The 23498-nt window shown below is 34.7% G+C and overlaps 2 protein-coding genes across 2 annotated transcripts; one reads left to right on the top strand and one right to left on the bottom strand.

Moving 5' to 3' along the window:
* Positions 1 to 1316: 1316 nt before the first annotated feature.
* Positions 1317 to 22257, bottom strand: LOC148600124 (protein dcd1B-like). Its single transcript, XM_088559147.1, has 13 exons — positions 22099 to 22257; positions 20803 to 20938; positions 20106 to 20203; positions 18885 to 18952; positions 17576 to 17684; positions 7597 to 7631; positions 6832 to 6926; positions 6153 to 6257; positions 4972 to 5066; positions 4383 to 4493; positions 4023 to 4137; positions 2870 to 3086; positions 1317 to 1399 (listed from the first exon to the last, which is right to left on the bottom strand). The coding sequence occupies exons 1-13, from the start codon at positions 22168 to 22170 to the stop codon at positions 1330 to 1332; spliced, it is 1326 nt and encodes a 441-aa protein (XP_088415273.1). The 5' UTR covers positions 22171 to 22257; the 3' UTR covers positions 1317 to 1329.
* Positions 7880 to 16042, top strand: LOC148600125 (M-phase inducer phosphatase 1-like). The gene is made up of 10 exons (XM_088559122.1): positions 7880 to 8118; positions 8912 to 9106; positions 10854 to 11001; positions 11686 to 11772; positions 12248 to 12379; positions 12994 to 13362; positions 13767 to 13865; positions 14084 to 14214; positions 14845 to 14962; positions 15460 to 16042. The coding sequence occupies exons 2-10, from the start codon at positions 9090 to 9092 to the stop codon at positions 15595 to 15597; spliced, it is 1239 nt and encodes a 412-aa protein (XP_088415248.1). The 5' UTR covers positions 7880 to 8118; positions 8912 to 9089; the 3' UTR covers positions 15598 to 16042.
* Positions 22258 to 23498: the final 1241 nt, after the last annotated feature.

Raw genomic sequence — 23498 nt, 5'->3', positions numbered from 1 at the left:
TATAATCTGGCTTGGTACTTTGACGTCAGTAACGTCGATTGGTCCGAACTCCGTGATAAATCAAAGAATTCCAAACAAAATTACAAATTAATTATTAAAAGTACCAGTTTATATAAAATTCAGACAGTGCAAATATTAAAGTGATTTATGGTGAAGAAAAAAACACCCGAACAAATGATGCTTTTTCAATCTACATATGCTATATTTGTATGTAACAATTGTCCTTTCCATATTCAGATCATACATTTATCTTACACTAAAATCAACCAAATCAAAGCAAATCAAGAACGATAACTCTTGCAAAGTGTCAATTTCGTGTACAAACTATATATTTTTTATCTCAAAGGCGCAACGTCACAAATGAAAAAGTAAGACTGGTTATGTGATCAGTAACTGTTTCTTGACAAGAAATAAAAGTGAGTTCAGTGGGTATTTGACATGAATCGCCTCCTGTCTGGTTTTTATAAGGACTGCTACTTAATATTTGGACTGTACTCCACCACAAATTTAATCATAAGGAATGTTTCTAATTTTTCAACAGGATATACAAAACAACATTGGTATGGGCCCGTTTTTGGTTTGAAGTTAATATGTGTTAACAGCCTCAAACATGTTATTTCGTATTACCTGTCCAAACTTTAAATACATTCTTTAACAAGCTCAAATTAAGTTAATGAAATCAGATAAAATATTCTTTATCACGTATATCATTGTAGGCCTCCTATTTTGTTTTCCATCAGAATGACTTTCGGGGTTTCCTGATGCAAAACGTGCATTTTGTTATTGGTCTATCATGGTGGGGGCCTACTAATTCGCAACTCCTCTATGGCTAAGATTGCCTGCTGAATGATACTTTCACACATTTTTTTATTAACTGATGACAATGCGTACCTCCTACTTTTTTCAAATGCTGCTATAAGCAACATACAGTCAACATCGGGCACAAAAGGGGTGAATTATAATTAAACAAATGCCTATCTAATAAGAACATTTTTTATTGTTTCGTTTTGTTTTGTTTTGTTTTTTGTTTTTTCATTTGTTTGTTTATTTTTGTATTTATTTTGTATGTTATTTGGGTTTTATTAATTCATGATGAAATATACCATTAATGAATTTGGATGAGGTTAATATCATGATTTATCAACCAAAGAGAATAAACTTCCCTACTCTCAAGGTACAGCCATTTATTTTAACAACACTTCATTCCTAACAAAATATCAACACGTCGTCCCCTAAAATATCTCTTTGAAAGCAGTTGAGTATTATACTAATATGTTTTTTTTTAATTCTTGGCGGCTTAAATTTACACACAAAGACACAGTAAAACTTTTATTTGGAAATATTTTCTGATGGTGGAGGAACGCTGAATAATTCTGTCATATTCATTCTAACAAACGTCCTGTAAATAGAGTAACTAAAGAATCATAGTTATGAAATAGACCCTTTCGTGTTATAGTGTATCATATAAATAATATATAGATAAGAGGATAACAGAGCAGTTTGTTACCCCAAGAAAATCACTGATTCCTCGAGGCGTAGCCGAGGGTGACAATGTATTTTCTTATAGTAACAAACTTAGCTATATATAATTTACTGTATTTTACTGATTGTTCCATTTCTTATTTTTTATTATGAAACCTAACAATCAGTTTTGTATGTTTTCTTTTTTAAATAATGTGTCTTTTGTTTAATTTATTTATTTAATTGATAATTTTTTCTCTTAAATTTGCATGTATTTGAAAATGGGAGTGTCTTTTTTATCATTTCGTCGATTTTGAGTCTTAAGAAGACAAGTGATCATTTACATAGCCGTCCTCATTGATATCGGCTAACTTTTTGTACATTGCGCTCCTGTTTTTGCGTTAATGTTATTCCAGTTATCTTATGTACGTTCCTCCAAACGTAAAAGCGACTCAAATAGGACTGGTGCTTAATAATACCGGAACCAGTTGAAGTCGTAACGAGAGGTTAATAGATGGGAAAAACTACCACCCCTTTGAGATATGTGAAAGAGTAGCATATTACTCTCGTTTTGAACAAAACACAATACAGCAAACTGACATATGAGGTATGATAAAGGTGGTTGATGAATAGCATGGTAGTCGATGAGCATACTTTACATTCACTTCCGCGAAGAAAATTCTTTTTACTACTCTACTACTAAAGGGGTTTTAACGTCCATGACTACTCTTACGAATCTCGCACGGACGATTTTTACTACCCAAGACCTACCTCGCATAAGTATATGTCACGCATGCTCATTAATAATCACGTGGTTAACACGTAGACTCTATAAGGTAGACAACTGATTGTGTGGTAAACATATAAAGTACAAGATCATGAATCATTGACAGTGTGTATCGATCGAGATAACTGCCAAAAGTGTGTTATCTCGTGGTCTCGGCGCTCGTGGTAAAAAATACTTTCTCTAGTCTATTGCATTTATAAGTAGGATATATCCTTTTCTTGAAACATCCGTCATGTTAAATCATATCCTAAATTAAAAGAAACTAAAGTCATTTTGAGAAAAAATTCACTAAAGGACACCCCGGCTCCAATAGTCGCCCCCCCCCCCCCCAAAAAAAAAAAACAACAACAACAACAACAACAACAACAACAAAATAAGAAAACAAAAAAAAAACAAAAAAAAACAAAAAACACATGGTTAAAATATAAACAAAGTTTTAATCAAATTACGCGATATGGCATGCTTGCACAATTTTATCTGACTGTGATAAGTAGTTGGAAGAGAAAACTATTACGAAAAATGTGTAGACTAAAGAACGGATGGACGGACATCATGATCACTAAATACATCCCGCTTCCAAAGTATGCATAGGTGTATAAATAAGAGAAACGATACTGCTACCTTTCATAAGCATACATGGGTCCAGTAGCGCCTGTAGATCTGGCATTGGCAAGATATGCCACATTGTTCGTTAGGTCATAAATTGCAATATGAAGATTGCCTGTCTGGGTGATGGACGTGACGTCACGTATGACGTTTTCTACGGTGATATTTCCGTAATGTTTGTTCAGTTGTCTTGCTAGAGTCTGACTAAATCCCGGGCAAAGCCAATCCATACCTAAAAAAGTACCAGGCCAAGTAAGTCGTAAATAAGTCTATGACTTTCCATAATATTTTACACAGTGCCAACTTTTATCTTGAAATGGTGATATCACAAGGAAGACCAGAATTGACTGAAAAAAAAAGAACAATATGCCAAAACCGCTGTTGAAGGCATAACAGATGTCGAAGACAATTATCATGGTCAACATTCCCGATATAAGCCGCCACTCGTCATGTGTTGTCAACTAGTCATGTGAATAAGTATGTTAAAAAGAGCAAATACAAGTTCATTTTTTTTCTTGTTGACGAGAAAAGATATAGATCGTGGTAAGACCTTTAAAACTTTTCCATCGATTATTTTGGCACACTCCCATTGATATGTCAATCTTCGCGCCTTCTTCTGTACTAGGCATAGACGACCATGCATACTTTATTGCCTAATGAAACTAGAATGAAAATTGTCTATAACTATATTTATATATTTTAAAATAAATTCAGCGTAAATATTTATTAGAAAGAATATAATCAATCGACGATTTTTGCATCCTTAAAAAAATATGCTATCATATATATATAGATATAGATATAGATATAGATATATACATATTCTTTTTCATATCGGAGAAGAATAAGCTATTCTTATTGATTAAAACATGGTAATATATTCATTAACATGCGTTAAAATGTCAGGAGAGCATTATCACACGATAATGCCCTCATCAGATTCTTCAATGAAATAAACACAGTAGTTGCTCATGTAGAGGACATTTATCGATAAATTGACTGCCCTTGAGAAGTGACATTGCCTTCAACATTTATAATGTCTTCGCCTGTTTTTCGTTTCAGGCAATATCACTGTACTGTTTTCATGATAACACCCTCTATATAGGCAATTATTGTATGATAAGTATAACAATTAAATCATATGTAATACAAAAGTATGGGACCTTACCCCAATAAACAACGTCTTTAATCTTCGGGTGCCAAGGAGCTTCCGGTTTTAAGTTCATGTCATCAATGAAATTAGCAACTGATGCTGAATACTGAACGCCTCTAAACTCTCCAAGCTGGGAAAAGAAAATGTGCAAAATTTTGCATATTAAAAATTACGCATGCTCAAGATAAATATTACGCATGCTCAAGATGGTGAAAAGAGTTTTAAATTTAGTCATATTGAAGTAATTGCTGAGCCACTAAGCGTTAATAATCAGAGAGGTTCACAAAAAATAATCTTGAAAGTAAATAAATAGTGATATTGACAATCACATCCCTCCTTAAAACTTCTTTGAAATTGAAAAAAAAACGCTTTTACCTTTCCATCCCCTACACCCAGAATAAGATCACACGTCCTTGGTGACGATGACAGTCTATTTATAGAATCATCAATAGTGCTGTCATATTGCAGTACATCACGGAGTATGTTCTGGAAACAAAAACGTTTTGGTTACGCTTGAAAAAAACAGAAAAATTTTCTCGGGCAAAAAAGATCTTTTCGTATTAGCCGCGGGGTATTCTACGTACATGTCCAGCATATATTCTTATACCTCCTGGAAGTATATATCACTAATGTTCATCGACTACTGCATTCGAGACTGAAGTTATCTACAACCACGAATGAAATAACATCTAACGGGGAAAGCGCATGCCTAAATTTGGGATTCAGGGAAACTGCATGCATGCAGACCGTCTAGATTCTATACAAAGGTATATTCTTTATTTCAAAACTTATACACCTCTGGCATCGCCCTCTTTAATATGCAAATCATTATAGTGCATCGGAAAGAGCTTTGCTTTTTCAATGAGCTGCAAGTAACGAAGCGAAGTAATGCGTAGTAATAAGAAAGTGGTTATTGGGTTTGCGGATGTTTTAACATTCATAGCTTTTTGTTAGATATACTTACGGTAAATGGTATTCCAAATCTCGATTCTTTTCCGAACGATTCGTCTGGAAATGAGACTCCGATCTCCGAAATCGCCATTCTTTTAGAATTCATGCCTACAAATAACATAATGATATATTAGAAACAAATGGTACACAAGGACAAAAAAAGTCATAAAATGTCGTTTTTAAAGCATTTCCAATTGCAAAAAGGCCGGTTAATCAATAACATGTCACTAAGAGATTAATGGCAGGCAACCAGAGGAACTCCGCGTTAAAGGAAAGCCTAGAAAATTAAACACAACAGACAAAGAACAAATCACACACAATACACATGAAAACCATCTAAAACCGGGGTGCTTCGGGAAGTTGTCAATGAGCAGCTAGTTTCTGCTTTTTGAAAGGCACCTGCTGTGCTGGTCGTTGTTGGTACGTCCGATAAAAGAACAATATCATCTTTGACAGTTTGAAATCGTGGCCAATAAGGTCAAAGCCATGCACGAGCGTATAATTTCCTGGTGACGAACCTAACCAATGGGCAGCATACGTGTACTTAAATCCTAGGGGCATTTGTGTAATCTCGAGTCCTACATGTGTCTTTGAAAGTCTGTGTAATGTCAGCAATTCCAAACAAAACGGAGTAAAAAGTTTTGTGATAAAAACTCGAAAGCTGGAGCAGCTGGATTGATTGATTGTTGGTGTTAGGATAATTGGGAAGACAAATTTTAATTGCCCCTGGAAATAGGGAGAGGGGCTAAGGTCGGGCAAATGTTCCTACTCCTATCGAATATCAAAGCTGGGTTCTTTAACGTGCGAGGAACGCGACATCTTTCCCAACACTTTGCATCGGTATGGTTTGCGGTCAAGTTTTCCGTATATATGGCCGCAACATGTAATATGACAGGGTTACCCCATTCCACCACCTGAGGCACACAACCCAGTTACTTTGTGGGTAGGGCGCCCTAGTCCTCGGTCAGGGTTCTGAGCACTATTTACTCGCCTTTTACGACAAGCTTAGCGCTGCTGCGGGCCTATTCTTTTGACATGTACTCGGACCCGGACGGGGTCGGATCAGCTGAATGTCGGTACAGATATGGATGGTAATCAAATATCGTCACACCTGTCAACGAGGTTAGTTGAAAGCAAATTTCACTTCGCTCTTTTTTAATTTTGAAATGAAAAATATTATTTATAGGTGAGTACCTGTTATCGAGCCAATCCAACCGGTCCAACCAAAGTTTGCAAAAGCGTGACCATTTCCGTCCTTCGGGTGGTAGACGGTTACTTGAGGAAAATCTTTGAAGGGTCCTGCGTAATTAAATAAATTTAAATAATATATCGTACTAGTGTACACAAATTTGACACACAATATGTCGACAAATAACACAATACCCTCACTTACGGAGCAACTATTTGATTTTATATCCTGCCTCTTTTTATTTTTGCTGCCTTTTTTTTAGGACAAAGATAGATCCTGAAATTCTTTTTTTTTATTCTAATTATGGCCTGTCCTGACTTTTCATTTTTTTTTAAATTTCAATCCTGCCTTTTATTTCAAATTTGATCCTAGCCTCTTTGTAAAAAACAAATGGTAGTACCCGTAACATTTTTAACAAAGCAATGCTATTGTTTACTGTAAAACTGTAGCAAACTGTTTTATTTTTATTTCTTCTTTAAGGTAGATCATACCTAATATTTTTTTGTACATAGATTTTCATTTTTTTTTTTCAAAATGATGTTGGCTTGACACACTTTAGAAGTTTGATTTAAACACGGTATGTGTCGCCTAATTTGATTTCGAGGTAAAAAAAAAACCTTAATGTTAAAGATTTTGTACAAGACTTTGTCTTTTTCCTTGTGGCTTTCGATTATGTACACTCACCATCCACACTCCAATCTAATGCTCGGAGTTGTAATAGTGACCCTGGGACGGGTACACTTTTACCCCAAGCACCAAACATGGAACAATCACCCTTCCTACAAATCAAAATGAAACTGTTACCACAGCTAGGTTCATAGGTCGTGATATTTTTACCGCAGGTACCTGGAATCGGGATTTTTACATGGAATATAATGCTTCGTAAACGTCATGAGCACAGCGTGTGTCCATTCTAGTAAATGTACTTCTACATAAATTATTTGTGTACAAACTCCTCATTTTTCAAAGAATGGAAATAGACGCCCAACAGTACCATACTGTTTGTAATTTAAAGCAGACGAAGGTCTATATGTTACACTCTCGTTGTTTGCATTTTGGTTTTTTTTTTTCACCGCGTGGCACTTTAGTATTGGCCATTCGTTACTATCGAAATCGCATTTTTTATTTTTCTCTATTTCAGTGATTGTGTATATAATCCTCCTCTCAAGTCAGGGTTTTGAATCTGCTCCCCCAAAGAGCGAAGGTAGACTTAAAATTTTGACTTGAGAGGATGGGTGTAATATATCCGTCGTATTTGCAAAAAAAGAAAACAGAAAGGTTCATCTGTTTAATGTTTATATTTGATTGTTTTATTTCGTTTTGGTTCTTCTGACTTTGGTATTGTTCTCTTCTCATTGTTTTGTCCAACACTGTTGTCTTTGTTGTCTACTCATAAGTATATTTAGATGCCATGTTAGGGCAGACTGACGGACGTACAATGCAACTTACGTTAACTCTCCTATCATATGGATTCTCAAGATTTTCTGAAAATGAAAAGAAAAACACATCTTAACAATACTCAAAAACAAAAACAAAATAAATAAATAAACACACACACAAAACCAACGCAACATTTTTTTTCTCGCATTCATTGAATTGGCGAGTAATATTTATAGCACAGTGATTTTATAAAAATAAGTTTACGGCTGGACACAGCTGAAACTGTACATATACTCAGAACAGTCATGTTTTATTTGACGAGATATAGTACTTCAAACACAGACTTCATGGGATGGTTACAGTTATGTATTTTTTTTCGGATCTATTTTTATGTTATTCTATTGGGTTCTTTTTTTTTAAATATCCCTTCGTCTCGATTACGTCACAAAGCTAGTAAAAGACCGCGAAAAGGTGCATAACTCATTTACAAACAACTTCAAGTTCCATACATCTGCTTACGTATGCATAAATTGGAGATTCCAAGAATGTTTATTTATTAACCTAGTTGCAATTGTGGACTGGTGACAGCAAGTAAGTTAATATCATATTGTGGTACACAACTCCCAGGTGTATGTACTAAAAATACATACAAAAACGGTTTGGGACATGCACTTTTTGGGGGTTGTGTTCGGGTTAATTCCCTTGAATTTTATTGCATTCGTCATCACTTTTTATTCACATATAGTATGTATGTGATACTTACGATTTTTAAACGGTTTGGGTGATATTTTTTAAAGAATTTATTCCTAGCTTGACTCAATTCCTGACTTGTATATAGTTTATCATAACACCAGTCCCTAAATTAAGTTTTGCGATGAAAAAAGCAGTGTCATACATTTCTTAATTTTTACATTGGTTACATGCATTAATTTTAACATTTTAATTCCACTGAAATATTAATTTTACTCCATTTATACTAAGTCATGTAAGTTGTATTATCTATAATACGGTTTTGTTTTGCAACTTATAATTTAAACTGTCAGCTCATTCGAAAAATAAAACACAAATACATTTTTACTTTTTTTTTCAAATTGTAAACAAAGTACATGTAATTACAATCTCACCTTTAAACAGCTAATTATATGAAATGACTAAATTACTAATTATCTTTCATTAATTAGTTGTAATGGGTGATTAATTGCCTAACCAGGTGACGAATTGAGCACGATGAACTCTTTTAACGGATGTAAGACTGAGTGAATCTCTAATACAATACTCAGTGCCCCGAGAAATCTACGGTGTTTTGAATATAAATATGGATGCATTAGCGGTAAATCAACAATATATTAGAATTTGAAATAACAAATCAAATCGAATATTTCAGCTTGAAATTTTCACGGATATATACAAGTAAATGTAGAATTGTCTGTAAATTGGATACTAAGAGTGACTAAAACCACATTGCATCAGCGAGGTTAAAAACTAAACATTGGGAAGCTTCAACACCGTGATTTTTATATCAAACTATTTGATATCTAGGATTCAAAGACATCTGGAACAGAATGTCACGTCTAAGTTCGTAAGTATAGTAACTTCTTGACTTCACAATTTAGCGTCAACTTCTTGTTCCCAAAATTAAATATAAAATATTTCGTCATTTAGATGCAAAAACTGAATCAAAATTGAGTCAAAAACAATATGATTAATCAGGCGAGGATCCCGAGATTTTCGAAGGGCCCAGGCTATTATTTGACAATTTTCTTTGAATTCTCTAAATTAAAGGAGGTAGACCTAGAGTAAGGGAAACAACTCTTACAAATCATTGGAACGTCTTTATTAACTATTTTACATCAAACTCGTGTAAGCATCGAAGTAACTTGGACTGATTTTATTGTGTTTCAAAGAAAAGCTTGATAGGCTTTGGTGAAATTGAATATGATGCAAACATATCACTGATTTTGAGAGTTAAGTGTCTTACCTTAGGTCTACCTCCTTAACACAATTTTCCGACAAAAGGGAAAGGTATCCTACTCCTGAAACACCATGGATCCGTCAATAATTAATATTGCAATTTGTACATTTTGTAACTTTTGGTTCACGTCTGTTTCAGTCCCTTCAATAGTCGAATCTTTTTAAATAGAAAACTAAAAGAATCCAAAATACACAGGCATCATTTTGACAGTCACTTTTAGCTGTTTATAATGAACTCTGTTCTTCGATTAAAAAGGGTAACAAATTCTTCTCACTGACCCAGTCGAGGGGATAAAAATGGTTTTAGGAAGAGTTGGTTCAATCTGGTTTCTAAGATGGTTCTATGTCTGTTTCTGTTTCTCCAGAATGTTGATAGCAACAAAAAGCTTATATACGACTTAGTCCCAAGCCAGGAACCTGTACTCCAGGAGTTGTCGTTATTTTTTTTGTTATGTTCATTGTTATTCGTTTTACGTTTTTTCTAAAGGTTAAGTCGATTTTCGTCTTTTATGAATAGTTTCTCTTCTTTTATTTTCGGTCCTTTTACAACTTGCTTTATGGTATGGGTTACCCATCACTTAAAACCGTGTGGTAACCTGTAGAAGTTTAATAGTTCGTTTCTTGGTTTTTGGTGGATGACTGTCTCATTGGCAATCATACCGCAACTCCTATTATTATATTAGATTTTTTCTGACTAAATAGTGCTCTGCCCACAAAGCAACTGGGATGTGTGCCCCAGGTGGTGGAATGGAGTACCCCTGGTGTGTTACATGTTGGGGTTGTCAGGCTATAATACGGAAAACCTGACCGCAAACCATAGTGGTTCACCGTGTTGGGAAAGATGCCACGTTCCTCGCACGTTAAAGAACCCTACTGTGGTATTCTCCCGGAGTAGGAACCATAGGGCTCCGCCACAGGAGGCTAAATTGTCCGACCCTACACATCTCTTCCTATTTCCAGTGGCAATCAAAATTTGTCGACCCCATTGTCCTTGTGTCCCATCCCTTTTTGATTTCATCATCATTTCATGTTCATTTTATCATCAATTTCATGTTCATCGTCTGAATATAGCTGAAATATTGCTGCGCGAACGTTAAACCCCAACAAACAAACAAAACAAACTAAAAGAGCATATAGTCGTTATGCTTATCATTATCAAATTGAGTATGTTCTCTTTGCTTAACTGTAATATAGTGCTAAACATGCCTATTATTCACAGCTTTGTTTTTATTATTATGAAATATTTTTTTTTGGTCCGAAACATGAATTCAACCTCAGAGGTACTCGTTGAGCATGTTGTGGTTTTATAGCAAGTTTACCTCCTATGCTTATCCATTCAATACATGTACATGCAGGCTCTCCAGCACTCTGAATAGTGGAAGCACGCCAACCAAAGATGGAATGGATGAAGTCCTCAGCATAATAACTCCAGAAATGAAGAAAAACTTGTTCACTGCTGCTGACGACGATGAAGATTCCGGTATTGGCATGGAATTGAAAAAGGTACGTTTCTAAGGTACCGGATAGGACGTTTCTAAGGTACCGGATAGGCTTAAACTCGATCATTACGTTGATCTCTCCATTGAGAATGGTATGGTTCCACTCATGTTATGTGAGACTTTCGATTTGCGGTAATGGACCTCATGGTATCCAGATATTTATGTTAACAACATGCAACGGAAAAATGAGTGGTGGCACGCATGTATGTAACCGTAACATTTGCGTTAGGGCTACATTTTAAGTGTAAGCCTATTACCTAGTTTCAGTTTTTTAATGTTAAGTTCAAGTTGTAGGAATATGGCAGTGGATAAAACATGGCCAGAAGACATCAATGAAATAGTTTACACTATCGATACCTCAAGAGATTATGTGGGAAACATAACCATGTTTGCTATATTATTTTGGTAAAATGAAATTGTTTTAATTTCACTGAAATGACTGTAAATGAATATTTCAAGATTACAATGTATATAACCTTGTCAAAAAGCGAAATTTGCTAAATCTAATTTGAATTGGGACTACTATTTTTTCTCATTCGATCACTGCATCCAGGAACACAACTGTAGACCGCAGCTTTACAAAATCTTAAAGAAACTCCTTCAATCTCTACTGGCCTGGCCATTTAATTTATTAGTTTGTTTTTGTTGAGACAATTCTACATCCAACATTTGTAATTTATTTTTTCAGTTACCGGACGATATGCCCGTTCCACGTTTCTCCGCCCTTTGTTCTGACAATCCATCTCAATCACTGACGCCAGATATATGTTTTCAGGTAAGCAACAGTGATATTGATCGAGGCTTTTCAGCTAGAACAGTAATACTATTAACCGAGGCCACAGTAATAAAAAAAAATATTTGTCGGGTGTTGGGTACAGTTTTCTGGGTATTATTGGAAAAAGGGCTGGTTGGTGGACAGTGGACATTTTTATGAGAATAATATGTTACGTCTTCAAATGGCACTGTTTAAATACAGTTTAAATAAGTTGAATTACAACATACCATAAACTATGTGCCCACTTTGTCAGAGTCGTGAGTTTTTCTGAACATGATAAATTATTATTCAATTTTGCGAGATTCTAACAGATTCTAGCACTTGCTTTTAACAGTTTACAGTATTTATGGAATTTTCTTCTTTCAGTTCCCGAAAAAAAGAATTATGATGTGGGGATGAATATGCTCATCTACATGTATTAGGAAGAACTTTTGATAGAGTTCAAACCAATAAAAATGTATGATTTCTTTTCCAGATCCACAGACCAAGAAGGAGAGTGAAGAATTCTCTGTTCAGTTCTAAAAGACCATGCGATGAGGAAAACTCGCCGTCACCGAAGTTTCAGAGATGTGACGACTCTAGCTTTAAACGATCCTTTTCATTTGGGGTAAGATATTTTCAGTGTATGTTTACGAGATAATGGACCGTTCAATATTTATCAGATTGCTGGGCTGGTGCAATTGTATAATGGGCACATAGTTTTTTTAATCCTCTTACAGCTGAGCAGAAATATCTTTTAGAATTAATAGTATGGGTGATAGACAGGAACTTTTTTTAAAAATCAAATTGTTCAAAAATGAAAAAAAAATTTTAGGTAGGTATATGTCATGTTGCAAAACAGTTTCAACAATAAAGATGAAGTTTATGGTAAATGAATCTGTTCAATGAAACACGTAAAATATCTTGCTGTTTAACTATTTTCAAGTGCATTTCAATGAAATTATAATTCAATTTATCAAAGTGACAATGAAAATCTTGTCTTTTCCCCTTTATTCTGATGGTACAAATAGTCAAATCAACCTTTCAAAATGGTGTTTTTTTCTCATACCATGTTTTACCCACTGCCTGTTTCTTAAAACTCGTAATTCTAGTAATACAATGAATAGACAACCTATAATGTACTGCTCAAAATAAAATTCCATTATTCCGTTTCTGAGTTTTCTTTTTTTCTTTTTTTTTTTTTTGGTTGCATGCTCATTATTGTATAATTTTTATTGAAAGGACGAACCATGTTATAAAGAAAGTTCATTAAAAGCAATTAGACCGTCGTTGTGTCGACTAAGTGAGAACAGCCCGATGGGGGGAATCCCGGGAGGAATACAGACTACAGAAAATAGACTGAATAAAGAAAATTTAATGGAAACATCATTTGATAACAAATGTTGTGAGGTTAGTCCAATGAGTGGTATACAAAATACCACCAGAACGGCCGAGTCAAGATTATTTGAAGACAGTCCTATGTGCGGAATACAAAGTGCGGTCACTCGGCTTAGTGAATGTCGTGACCTCATTGCTGACGGGTCTAGGACGTATTGTTTACCCACAGTTCAAGGTCAACATCCAGACTTGAAAAGCATTTTATCACAAACGGTATGTCAGTTTAGAAACATGCTTCATTTGAAAAATTATTAATCCTTGAGATGTGTGTGTATTATATTATGCAACAGTAAAGTATGATTTTTATTTATTTACCGGATTTACCCACATCTGTGCCATAATTTTTGTCGGCTCAAATTTGGAATATTTCATTGATTATACTTTCGCAAACAAAGTATTGGGTTACATATAAGAATCACTCTGCCTGTCCGTCTGTCCATTCGTCTATCCAGATACTCCTCCAAATACAACTCTACTTAATGGTTTAATAAGATGTTCTGTTTACTTAAAGTGGGTTGGGGGAGAGAGGGGTATTCTCTTGGGGGTTGCTTACAGTATTACTAGTTAATTTTAAACATTTTCACTGACCAAACGCGTTTCTCTTATAATTCTTTCAGATGTCTGGGTTGCTGAATGGAGAATATGATCACGTGATAGACAGCTACAACGTCATCGACTGCAGATACCCATATGAATATATTGGTGGTCACATAATGGTAAGTATATAAGAACATAAGGGAGCAATCATATATCTTTATGGGGGAATATAGGATAAAATTTTAAATAAAAAGGCATGACGATGATGTATGATTTAAAACAATCCAGGATGAACAATTGGGTAAATCCAGTTTGGTCTATTTTATACATGTACTTGGAAATGTTGCTGAGATAAAATAACATTAGTATGAAGAAATTTATGATCATATGATTTCAGGGTGCAGGAAATTGTTATACTCATGAAAGCATTTTAGAACTTTTATCATCTCAAACAACTCCCCATGTCGGAGATAAACGACATATACTTGTCTTCCATTGCGAATTTTCTTCAGAGAGAGCACCAAAACTGTGAGTATTAGTAATTATAGTAACAGAGGGATGTGTTGAAAATACCCACTATCCATATCTAACATAGTAAGTGAAATATTATATGGAAAACTGTTTTTGGATCAAAGAGATAGACAAAAGCAACCACAGTCATACAAAATCGCGGATCATTACAAGTGCCAAGCAGCGTTTGACTCTTGGGACTTACTGTGGAAGCTGCTGACAGCCCTTTCAGAAAATGCAAGAATCTTACAATGAATGGGAAACTGAATGATTTTAAGCGACACTTTCGGTCAAACAGCGTCTGAGAATTTCGAAAGGTCCGTCTGCAGCGGTTAGCAAGAGAGGAAGCTAACGCCTTTCGACGTGTTCAGCTTCCAACTATGGACAAAGACGCCCTTAAAAGAAAGTAATTTTGAACAAAAAACTTTAAGTATGGCACTACCAAGAAATATTTATGACTAGGGCCATATTTCCTTTCTGATCACATGATTGTGCATTCCAACTTTTTAACTATGGCGGAATGAGTAGCAACGTCTCAATCACAACAACATCACTGGGGAGAAACAAAAATAATTATATTTCACCCTCCCAATTCACAGCACGCCCCCACCCTGAATCTTTATGAACCACTCTTCTGTTTATGAACAGGTGCAGGTTTTTAAGACAGAAAGACAGAGAGCAAAACAAAGAGCATTATCCTGCACTAAATTACCCAGAAGTCTACATTCTACATGGAGGTTACAAGGCATTTTTTGAGAATCATAAGGTATTCATAATGAACAAATCCGATAAAATTTCTCTTTTTTCTTGACCATATAATTCTGTTTCATTCAGTTGGTTAATTCTTCATTCTGTTAATACCAGTAACAATCTAGTCTAGACAAATTCTGAATTAGAAAATATGCTCCAGTCGCTATTCTCTTTTCGCAAAATTTTCCCAAACATTAAGACAAAAAATACTGAGTGGACACTAATATTTCTGGCAGGAAATGCGTGCACTCCCTTCTGTTTGAAAATGCCCGATCTGTCTGTATAATGTTCCAACAATTGTCCCTAACTGATTGGTTACTTGTTTGAGTTACAGTTATAAATAGAGTTAAGTTGTAGGGACTGGATATCATTCAATTACAGAGAAAATTTATATATTTTAGTTATCAGTAACAGATTTCAAATGTTGCTTCCCTTCATGATCTAGACAGCGACTTGTTCTGATTTTATCTTTTGTAACCTTTAAATCTGATAAAAGTATTTTACTAATTTCAGGAATTGTGTGACCCTATAGGATACACACCCATGCTACATTCTGATCATTCTGCCGACTTGCGTCACTTCCGTATCAAATCAAAATCGTGGACTGCTGGTGAGAAAAGACGATACGCCATGAAAACGCTGAGATTTTGAATTTGCAAAATTCGAAAGATATGTTGAATTCACCATGTGACAACAGTGTGCATGCGGTCTCAAAGGCCCCCACACGCATGCAGCATCAAAACAGATTGTGTTCGACTCCATCTTAACCAACTTTCAATAGGGTCATGACTTTTATAGCCTTTTAAATGGACATGAAAAATTTGCATTGTCAAAAACAAACATTAGAAAAACATGAAAGCAACTAGTTTTAATCTCTGTGAGACATTTTATCAAACTAAGAATTATAAACTCCACTATTTTTTTAAGTTTTAAAGAATTGGTCGCTAGAGAGGTGGCCATTGTTATGTTGTTAAGTTTTTTTTATATTTTACTGAACATATTTGTACATATTGTACAGTAAGAAAAAATCAAGTGCTACTGTTTTAAGGTAGTTTATAAATCTCAATCGGAATTGTAAATAAATAATGTAAACATATATATCCTATACTTTTATTTGCCGCATCACGTGCGTCATTATCGGAAAGTCCGGATACTCGGAATACTCCCGCATGTCACAAATCTATGGTTTAGGTCTGTGACGACATTTTCTTCTATGAAAAGATGTATCAATAACCGTATATAGTCGTTATCGTCCATAGGCATATGAATAGGCATCAAGGACGAAAAGACATGGAGTCGTAGTATCTGCCTCTTCTCCACGTACGTGACATACAAAGTCTTTGTATAGGATGATGAGAAAGAAACAATGCCTATTCGACGTTTATACCCCCCACCTTGACTGTCGGGGTATTTTGCAAATCTCGACTCTGGATTGTGGATAATATCTAAGCAGTCGCTTCAGTTGAATACAATAATTACACGCATGGGATGCAAGTCGTTCCGGCCCCAGTTTTTTATTGTATATATACATATATATATGTATCACTTGGAAACAAGACGATGTTGAATGATCATGAAAGAACTGAATACAACAACAGAAAAGTCGTTCCGGCACTCTCTTAATCTTTATTAATGCTCTTAATTATGAAATAATGCGATAAAACATTACAAAAACAATGTCTATGGTTCTTGACGGAAACATTATGAATACACATTTGTTGACTAATCTTTATAAAAAAAATATGCGACTTCGGTAAAATCTCAAATAATTTATCTAAATTCATTGACTAATTGGTAAAATTAAATATTTTTTATTTTTGGGTACGGAACGACTTTTAAAATGAGGCCGGATCGACTTGGGGCCGGAACGACTGGAAAACCACGCATGTTAGTCTAAGTTCGATAGTGATTTGACATCATTCACAGTGCCAAGTAACACAACAGTCAAATTTTTATACATTGTTTAGTGATTTGATGTTAATATCTACCGTTCAAGATTTTTTCACTAAAGAAAAAAAAAAGATTTTGCATCACCAAACCAAGTGTCTTGTTTAATTATGCTACCAATTTCATTCAAGCAAAAAACCTTGCTTTGGAGACATGAAGCTACATGTAAGTAAATATAGAACTCTTTATTCTCAATAAACACCGTAAGATCAGGACTAAGAATACATATGTTGTATTAGAATAGTAAAAAAGTTAATTTTCGTTAGGGACACAAAAATATGCCATAGCAAAAAGGATAAGAACATTTGTTTTATGTTTACACGCTATGGTTTTGTTTAGTTTGTGTTAAATATTATTGTTTTCTAGTTTAGTTTTGTTTTGAAAGCCATGTAATACATTTACTTTGGCGTGGATCCAGAGGTTTAGGAAAGGAGAGTCCAAGGCACCGCCCCCCCCCCCCAAATGCATGAAATAAACATCATTTTCAAACAAAAAGGGGTCGGGTGGTAAAATGAATCTCTTTTTAGAAAATTGTATTAATTTTGTGGGAATGTATGTAAAGGTTGCACCATTTTTGTTTACTATAAATTTGAAGAAATAATGTGTGCATGGAATTTTGTCCAACAGCATACGTTGTGGTCGCATGAGATGTTCTTTCGTCATGCATCGGGTATTAACTCACCTTTATATCAGCTCCTGATCCATCTGCAAGTCCTTGGGCTTCTTCGTAGAATTCTGGTCGAGTAAAACGCACAGTGATATCGAGTTCCAGATCCAAAGCAGCATCTAGGCTATAATTTAATCACGATTTTAAGTATTTCTCGGTCACAAAATCAGGTAAATTGGATAAAAAAACGAAGAGATTTTATTGCATTATCCTTCACAACCTCTACAAATAACCATCAAAATGCTTTTTTTAATATATTGATAGGTCAAATTTATTTGAAATGCACAATGAAAAAATGGCGGGAAAATTTTCCTGCACTTTTTTCCCTATACAAGCAGTCAAAAATATCTATTTCACTGATGCTGCAGGATAAATTTAAATACCTATTTTTGGTTTTCTAGATGTATTAAATATATTTGAGGCATGAAAGACCAAATTGAGACAAATGATGTGCCACACATTGCCTGATTCTTACACAGAATGGTACTTGATATTCATTTGATAACCTCCTTACTCCTGGTTCCAAGCATTCCTCGAAATCGGAATGCATTCGCGTTTCGGTTGGTTCTTATACCAACTAGTGTGATATGCATATTTTTTCAAAACTTGATTATATTCAGAAAGTGTGCTATTGTACGTAAGAAAGAGGCCATGTGGTTTTGCTGGAGATTTGTCCAAGTTCAAGATCAAAGTAATTGGAAATGGAATATTTTTTTACACTTGGAACAAGGAGTTAAATATACTATATATAAATCCTTGCTTGAACGATGGTCATGGGTCTTAGAAACATCAGCTATGATACAGTAATTATTTTTGGTACAGACAATTGAACGTTCATGCATTGCTGACAATATGATTATCATATTAATTTAAGGATGTCTCTCTCCGGTTAATTTCGTTTGAGATTTTTTACTAGCTTTTAAGAGGCTGTCCATGTAAAAATCAGGCAGATCCTATGATTTGGGTGGCACAGGGTAAATTTTATCCTAAGGAACTATTTGTTCCAATATAATGTAAATTTCATACGTATAGTTTCTTTAAATCGACAATGGATGTCTCTAAAAATGGTCCCTAACAAAGCAACCATATTTTGCTAAAATTAAAGAGTTATCTCCATTTTTCAATGAATTTCGATGCGTCCTATGTAATTTATTCCTCTTTAATCGTAGCAGAAAATAAAAAAAAAAAAAAACATTCAATTTTAGGGAAGGATGCATTTGTGATATGAAATAGTGGGGAAAAAATTGAAAACAAAATTTGTCATGTGCCACCCACTACCTGTTTTTGCTTGGATACCCTCTTAACGCTTGAAAAACATAATTACCCAAAATCAGCTACATCCTTCAGAAACCATGGCTTAAATATGTGTACCGTGCTGTTGATTGCGCCTGTCTGTGAAGAAGGAATTGTGAAAAGGACTAAACCGTTTATGAACTTAGAACGGAACGGAAGACCTTTCATGTAAAATTCCATATAAGGCCAAAAAATAAAATGTGCGTTTCCTATTAAACCTTTGAAAAAGTAGGGTAGGTAGGTGGGGATTTATTTATTTTATTTTACTATTTACATTGAGTCTATATATAGGGAATATTCTAACTTTAACAGTGATTATTGAAAAATGACCCCGAACAATTGCTAACTTCAGGGTACACTATATTAGCTGAAAAAATATGATGGGTAGGGTAATAGGAAACTCGCATCTTCTTTAATTTTTGCCTGACAAGAAGATCATAAGACTTCGATCGGAGTCGCCATAGAGTTAAATATTTTTAAACTTGAGTATTTCTATTTCAGTTTTACGAGTACGGAACTTCTGTAAACAAAACATGTTCCTAAATAGGACTGGTTTGTTATGTTAGCATCTCCTTTACTTGTATAGCAATGCGTTAACAATGCACCAATGCATCACAGGTATGTTATAACGTATCAGCAATGACATAGTTTTACTGCGCTATGTAACAGCCAAACAAAAGTGTTTACCAACCCATCATTTTGTGTCAATAAACGCACCCAATTCCTCCCTACTTCCTTTATTTATATGTATTCGTCTCTTATCATCTCAATCTTTCACTTCATGTTCAACTAATTTCCTAGAAAACTTATAAATGGTCCACCGCCCTGGTGGCGGTCGCTTTGAACGGGTTCAATCCCTGGGCGAGTCGCACCAAAGACTTTAAAACATGTAGTCACTACTGTAATATTCGTCAAGCACGCGGTATCTCGGAGAGAGAATGACGGCTGAATGGCTCGAACAGCGTCTATTCCCCGTCATGAAATGCACCAAGTATCTGCCGCAGGACGGAAAACCACAATCAATCAATCAATCGATACTAATTACCGGTCCAGAATAATGGTTGGTATTTCGAGTTTTCTTTGAATGCACTTATCAACATCCTTCTAACTTTAGTCTCTTTTTTTGTGTTTTTGTTTTGTTTTTGTTTTTGTTTTTGTTTTTGTTTGTTTTTTGTTTGTTTGTTTTTTTTTTGGAGGGTAGGGTGTCATTTTGGTTGTGTTTTTTTTTTTCGACAAATGTTCTGCTGCCTACCACTTGGTCTTCCAGATATTTCCACACACTGTCCATCATGTTTACAGCTCGTTGCCCCATGAGTTGACCATGCGCCTTTCCCATCTCATATGGTGTTCCTGTAAGTGAGCAGATTTACATGCAAGAGTTGTTTTTACATCTTTCAACATATGAGCAGATGACAAGACACTTTAAAAAGATTTTACCACCCGATCATATAATCGTTTAATAATTCATTACAAACTGACTGTATTTTTGCATGATTCACATAAAAACTGGAAAGATGGCAACACATTAAAAATAATTGCTGAAATGCATTGTCTACTAAAGAATATAATTCATGATACATGCACTCAAAATTATTTTACATCTTTTGTACATTCATTTGACGTGATATTCACCTGAATTAAGCAAATAAAATGTGTCACGAATTTCACGCAAAATACATGTAAGTGGGATTCCCATGAAAATCACGTTAATTTCATTTGAAGTTCGCATGAATTTAACGTGAAGCTTAATTCACATGACATTCACGAGAATAATATTGCCTGTGTAACATTTTTAATATTAGAAAATGCTCATTTTTTCCACTTTGGCTTGCCATAAAGTATAAGGAACAAAAGTTTACTTAGTCGGTTTTCTTTTATTAATGATAGTACTTGTTTTTAAATAGGTACACATGTACATATAAAGTCGGACACTTATGTAAATGACATACCATACACATGAGCGATGTAGAACTGGCTGACCCCGGGTTGACCTATAGTGAAGAGGTTACCATTCTGCACAGATTTGATTTTTGTTGGTGGTGCGGTGTATATCGGGTTCATATTCTGTTTGGCATTGGGATCGGGCTACAAAGACAATAAAGATCGAGCTGTGCCATCAGTGCATGTTACACTTACTCCTTTATGTTGATCTTTATTTACTTAAGTGTTATTCTCTGTAAGAATCAGGCAGTGGGTGAATCATGGTGAAAAAGAATACACAAGTCTTTCCACGAAATCGTATTAAAAATGTTTTCTGAAATTCAGAATTGTTCAAGTGTCAATAATTTGAGGTTGAAATTTGCACTTTCTCTCTATTCTTCTACTGTAACTAAACTCTCTTTTCTGCGTCCTCTGATACTTTTAAGGTGAAGGCAGACACTGTCAATTCGTCTTCATTAGGCCATAAACTATGGACCCACATTGTCAAATTCCTGTCTTTTCATTATTTTTTTTCCATTTTGTCTGATACTTACTGATTCAAGCACTTCAAATGAATATTTATGATAACTCAATGATTATTGAAAGTACTGCTTAATTAGAAGACATTCCTCAAATTAACTTTCCCTAAAATACACTCATCGTTCAAAATATGTGACAAGGAAGGCATGGATCTGACATGATAAATAACCAAAGGGAAAATTTCCCATATTTTATTCATCAAGAGGCCCCAAAAAATTAAAAATGTAAATTTCAAAAATTTACAAAAAGCAAAAGCGAGCGTGCATGTATATCATTAGAAACAATCAGGTAACCAAAGTTTCATGAAAATTGAGTTTTTGTTGGTAAAATTGGAACATCCTGTTCCTTTTCCAAACAATCTTAAAAGTTTCACGAAAATTAGTGAAAGCATTTTTGAGTTCAGAATACTTGACACCCTGGAGTAATTTTCAAGTTTTAGCGAATGAAATTTTAAGTAGCATAAAGCTTTTGTCAAAAAAGCTCGATCCATCCTTCCGAAAAACTATAATTTCTTGCATATAATAAAACCATGTCACTTTAAAAGGACGCGTTCTTCCGCGATGAAAGCCGGGGGATGCTTTTATCAGTCAATTTGAGATCTTGTTAGCAGTTTCATTCATGCGTTTTACCACTTTGTGGTTTAAAAATAATTTAAATGGTACTTTTCTTTGTATGTAATGTGGTTAAAACGTCAAGTCTTTCATAACTTTCAGATGCTGTAAAACAAAAATTATCGTGGAATTATACATATTATATGGAAAATTATGCCACCCAGAAATTCTTACCTTACCGCTACAGTAGGCTGCAAATGTTGATTTTGTGGTTAAATACACAATAAATACGATAAAGCGACCCATGTTTTCAATAAAATCATGCCTTGTCGATCTTATCTTACTTGAATTCGGTCACGAAGGTATTACTTGTATATTACAACATGAGTTATCATATATCTATTATCAGTCTAGGTCTTGATTGAGACCGAGAGTCTGGGGGCTCGAGGGATGGTGATAACCACGGGCGGGTAACAGATGTGACAAAAAAAAACATGCCTTGTCTCATTTTGTCTATACGTTTCATGTTGAGATATTCCATAGAGAGAATTGAATGTATTATTGCTTTAACTTCGTAGTGTTTTTGTTGTTTCAGCTCATTTTTGACCTTACATTTCAAGGGAGTGGTTTTACGGCCACTGCAAATTGATGTGCCTGTCCGCAGCCCGATGTTGGTCATTAATGTGTATTTTTATCGTTATGTTACTTATTAGTTTGTTCTTGTAAATTGTCATCGTTCTGTTGCCGTGGATGTTATAACTTGTGTAGTAGAGCATACTTAAAGTACCATTGTGTTTACACTTGGTGAATCTTGAAAGTATTTACTAATTTGTATTTAGGTTATACGCTGGTGCATTTGTTACGGTTCGCCATATCCGTTCTTTTAATATCCCAAAAGCTTGATGTATACAGTGATCATGGTGTCCGTCCCCCGTTCTAATCCGCAACTCCTGTTAAACAGTTTCTTAGAATTTGACGAAACTTTCCGTATTCTTTATTACATCATGCATGCACCTCCTATTTAATATTTCAATATGAATACATTTGGGGTTTCCTGCTGCAAAACACTTTATAAAGTATACATGTACGTGCATGCATCTTCATATAAATTGAAACTATTCACTTATCTATGTCGAAAAAGTATAGTATTAATTCTTTTAAACCGTGTTTTTTCTTCAAAATAGTAGAAAAAAAACATGTAACACTAACAATACCGGATAATAAAAGTTTTAAAGAAGCACTTGGTCTTGCAGGTGTTTTCATGTTGCTGTCGTAATTAAATGAGCTCCTATTTATAAGTGTGGTTCTGTACATAACAGGCTTTTAGATATATCAATTAAAGAGTCTACTGTATGATTTTTTTAGCAGAGACCCATTTTTTTTTAAATATCGCATCTTAATTTCTTGCCCGTTTTTTTTACCCGTGCCTGTTAAATAATGCAAAACTAAAGTTGCGATGTATATTTTTTGTGGGAAAATGGAATGATAATTGATTGTGAATGCGCCATGAAGGTAAATGCATACCAAAGCATAATGCCCTAAAAAATGCATGTACATGTATTACCGTATCATAACATGTATAAAAAAAATGTTTTTTTCATGGTCGTCATCACGAACTCGTGGATCGTTACGGT

The sequence above is a fragment of the Perna viridis genome, chromosome 13, assembly GCF_037379345.1.
Source record: "Perna viridis isolate PV_CMFRI_1.1 ecotype Kerala chromosome 13, ASM3737934v1, whole genome shotgun sequence".
Taxonomy (NCBI): Eukaryota; Metazoa; Mollusca; class Bivalvia; order Mytilida; family Mytilidae; genus Perna; species Perna viridis.
Note: the sequence above shows the minus strand (reverse complement) of the source record. Positions and strands in the feature narration are given on the sequence as shown.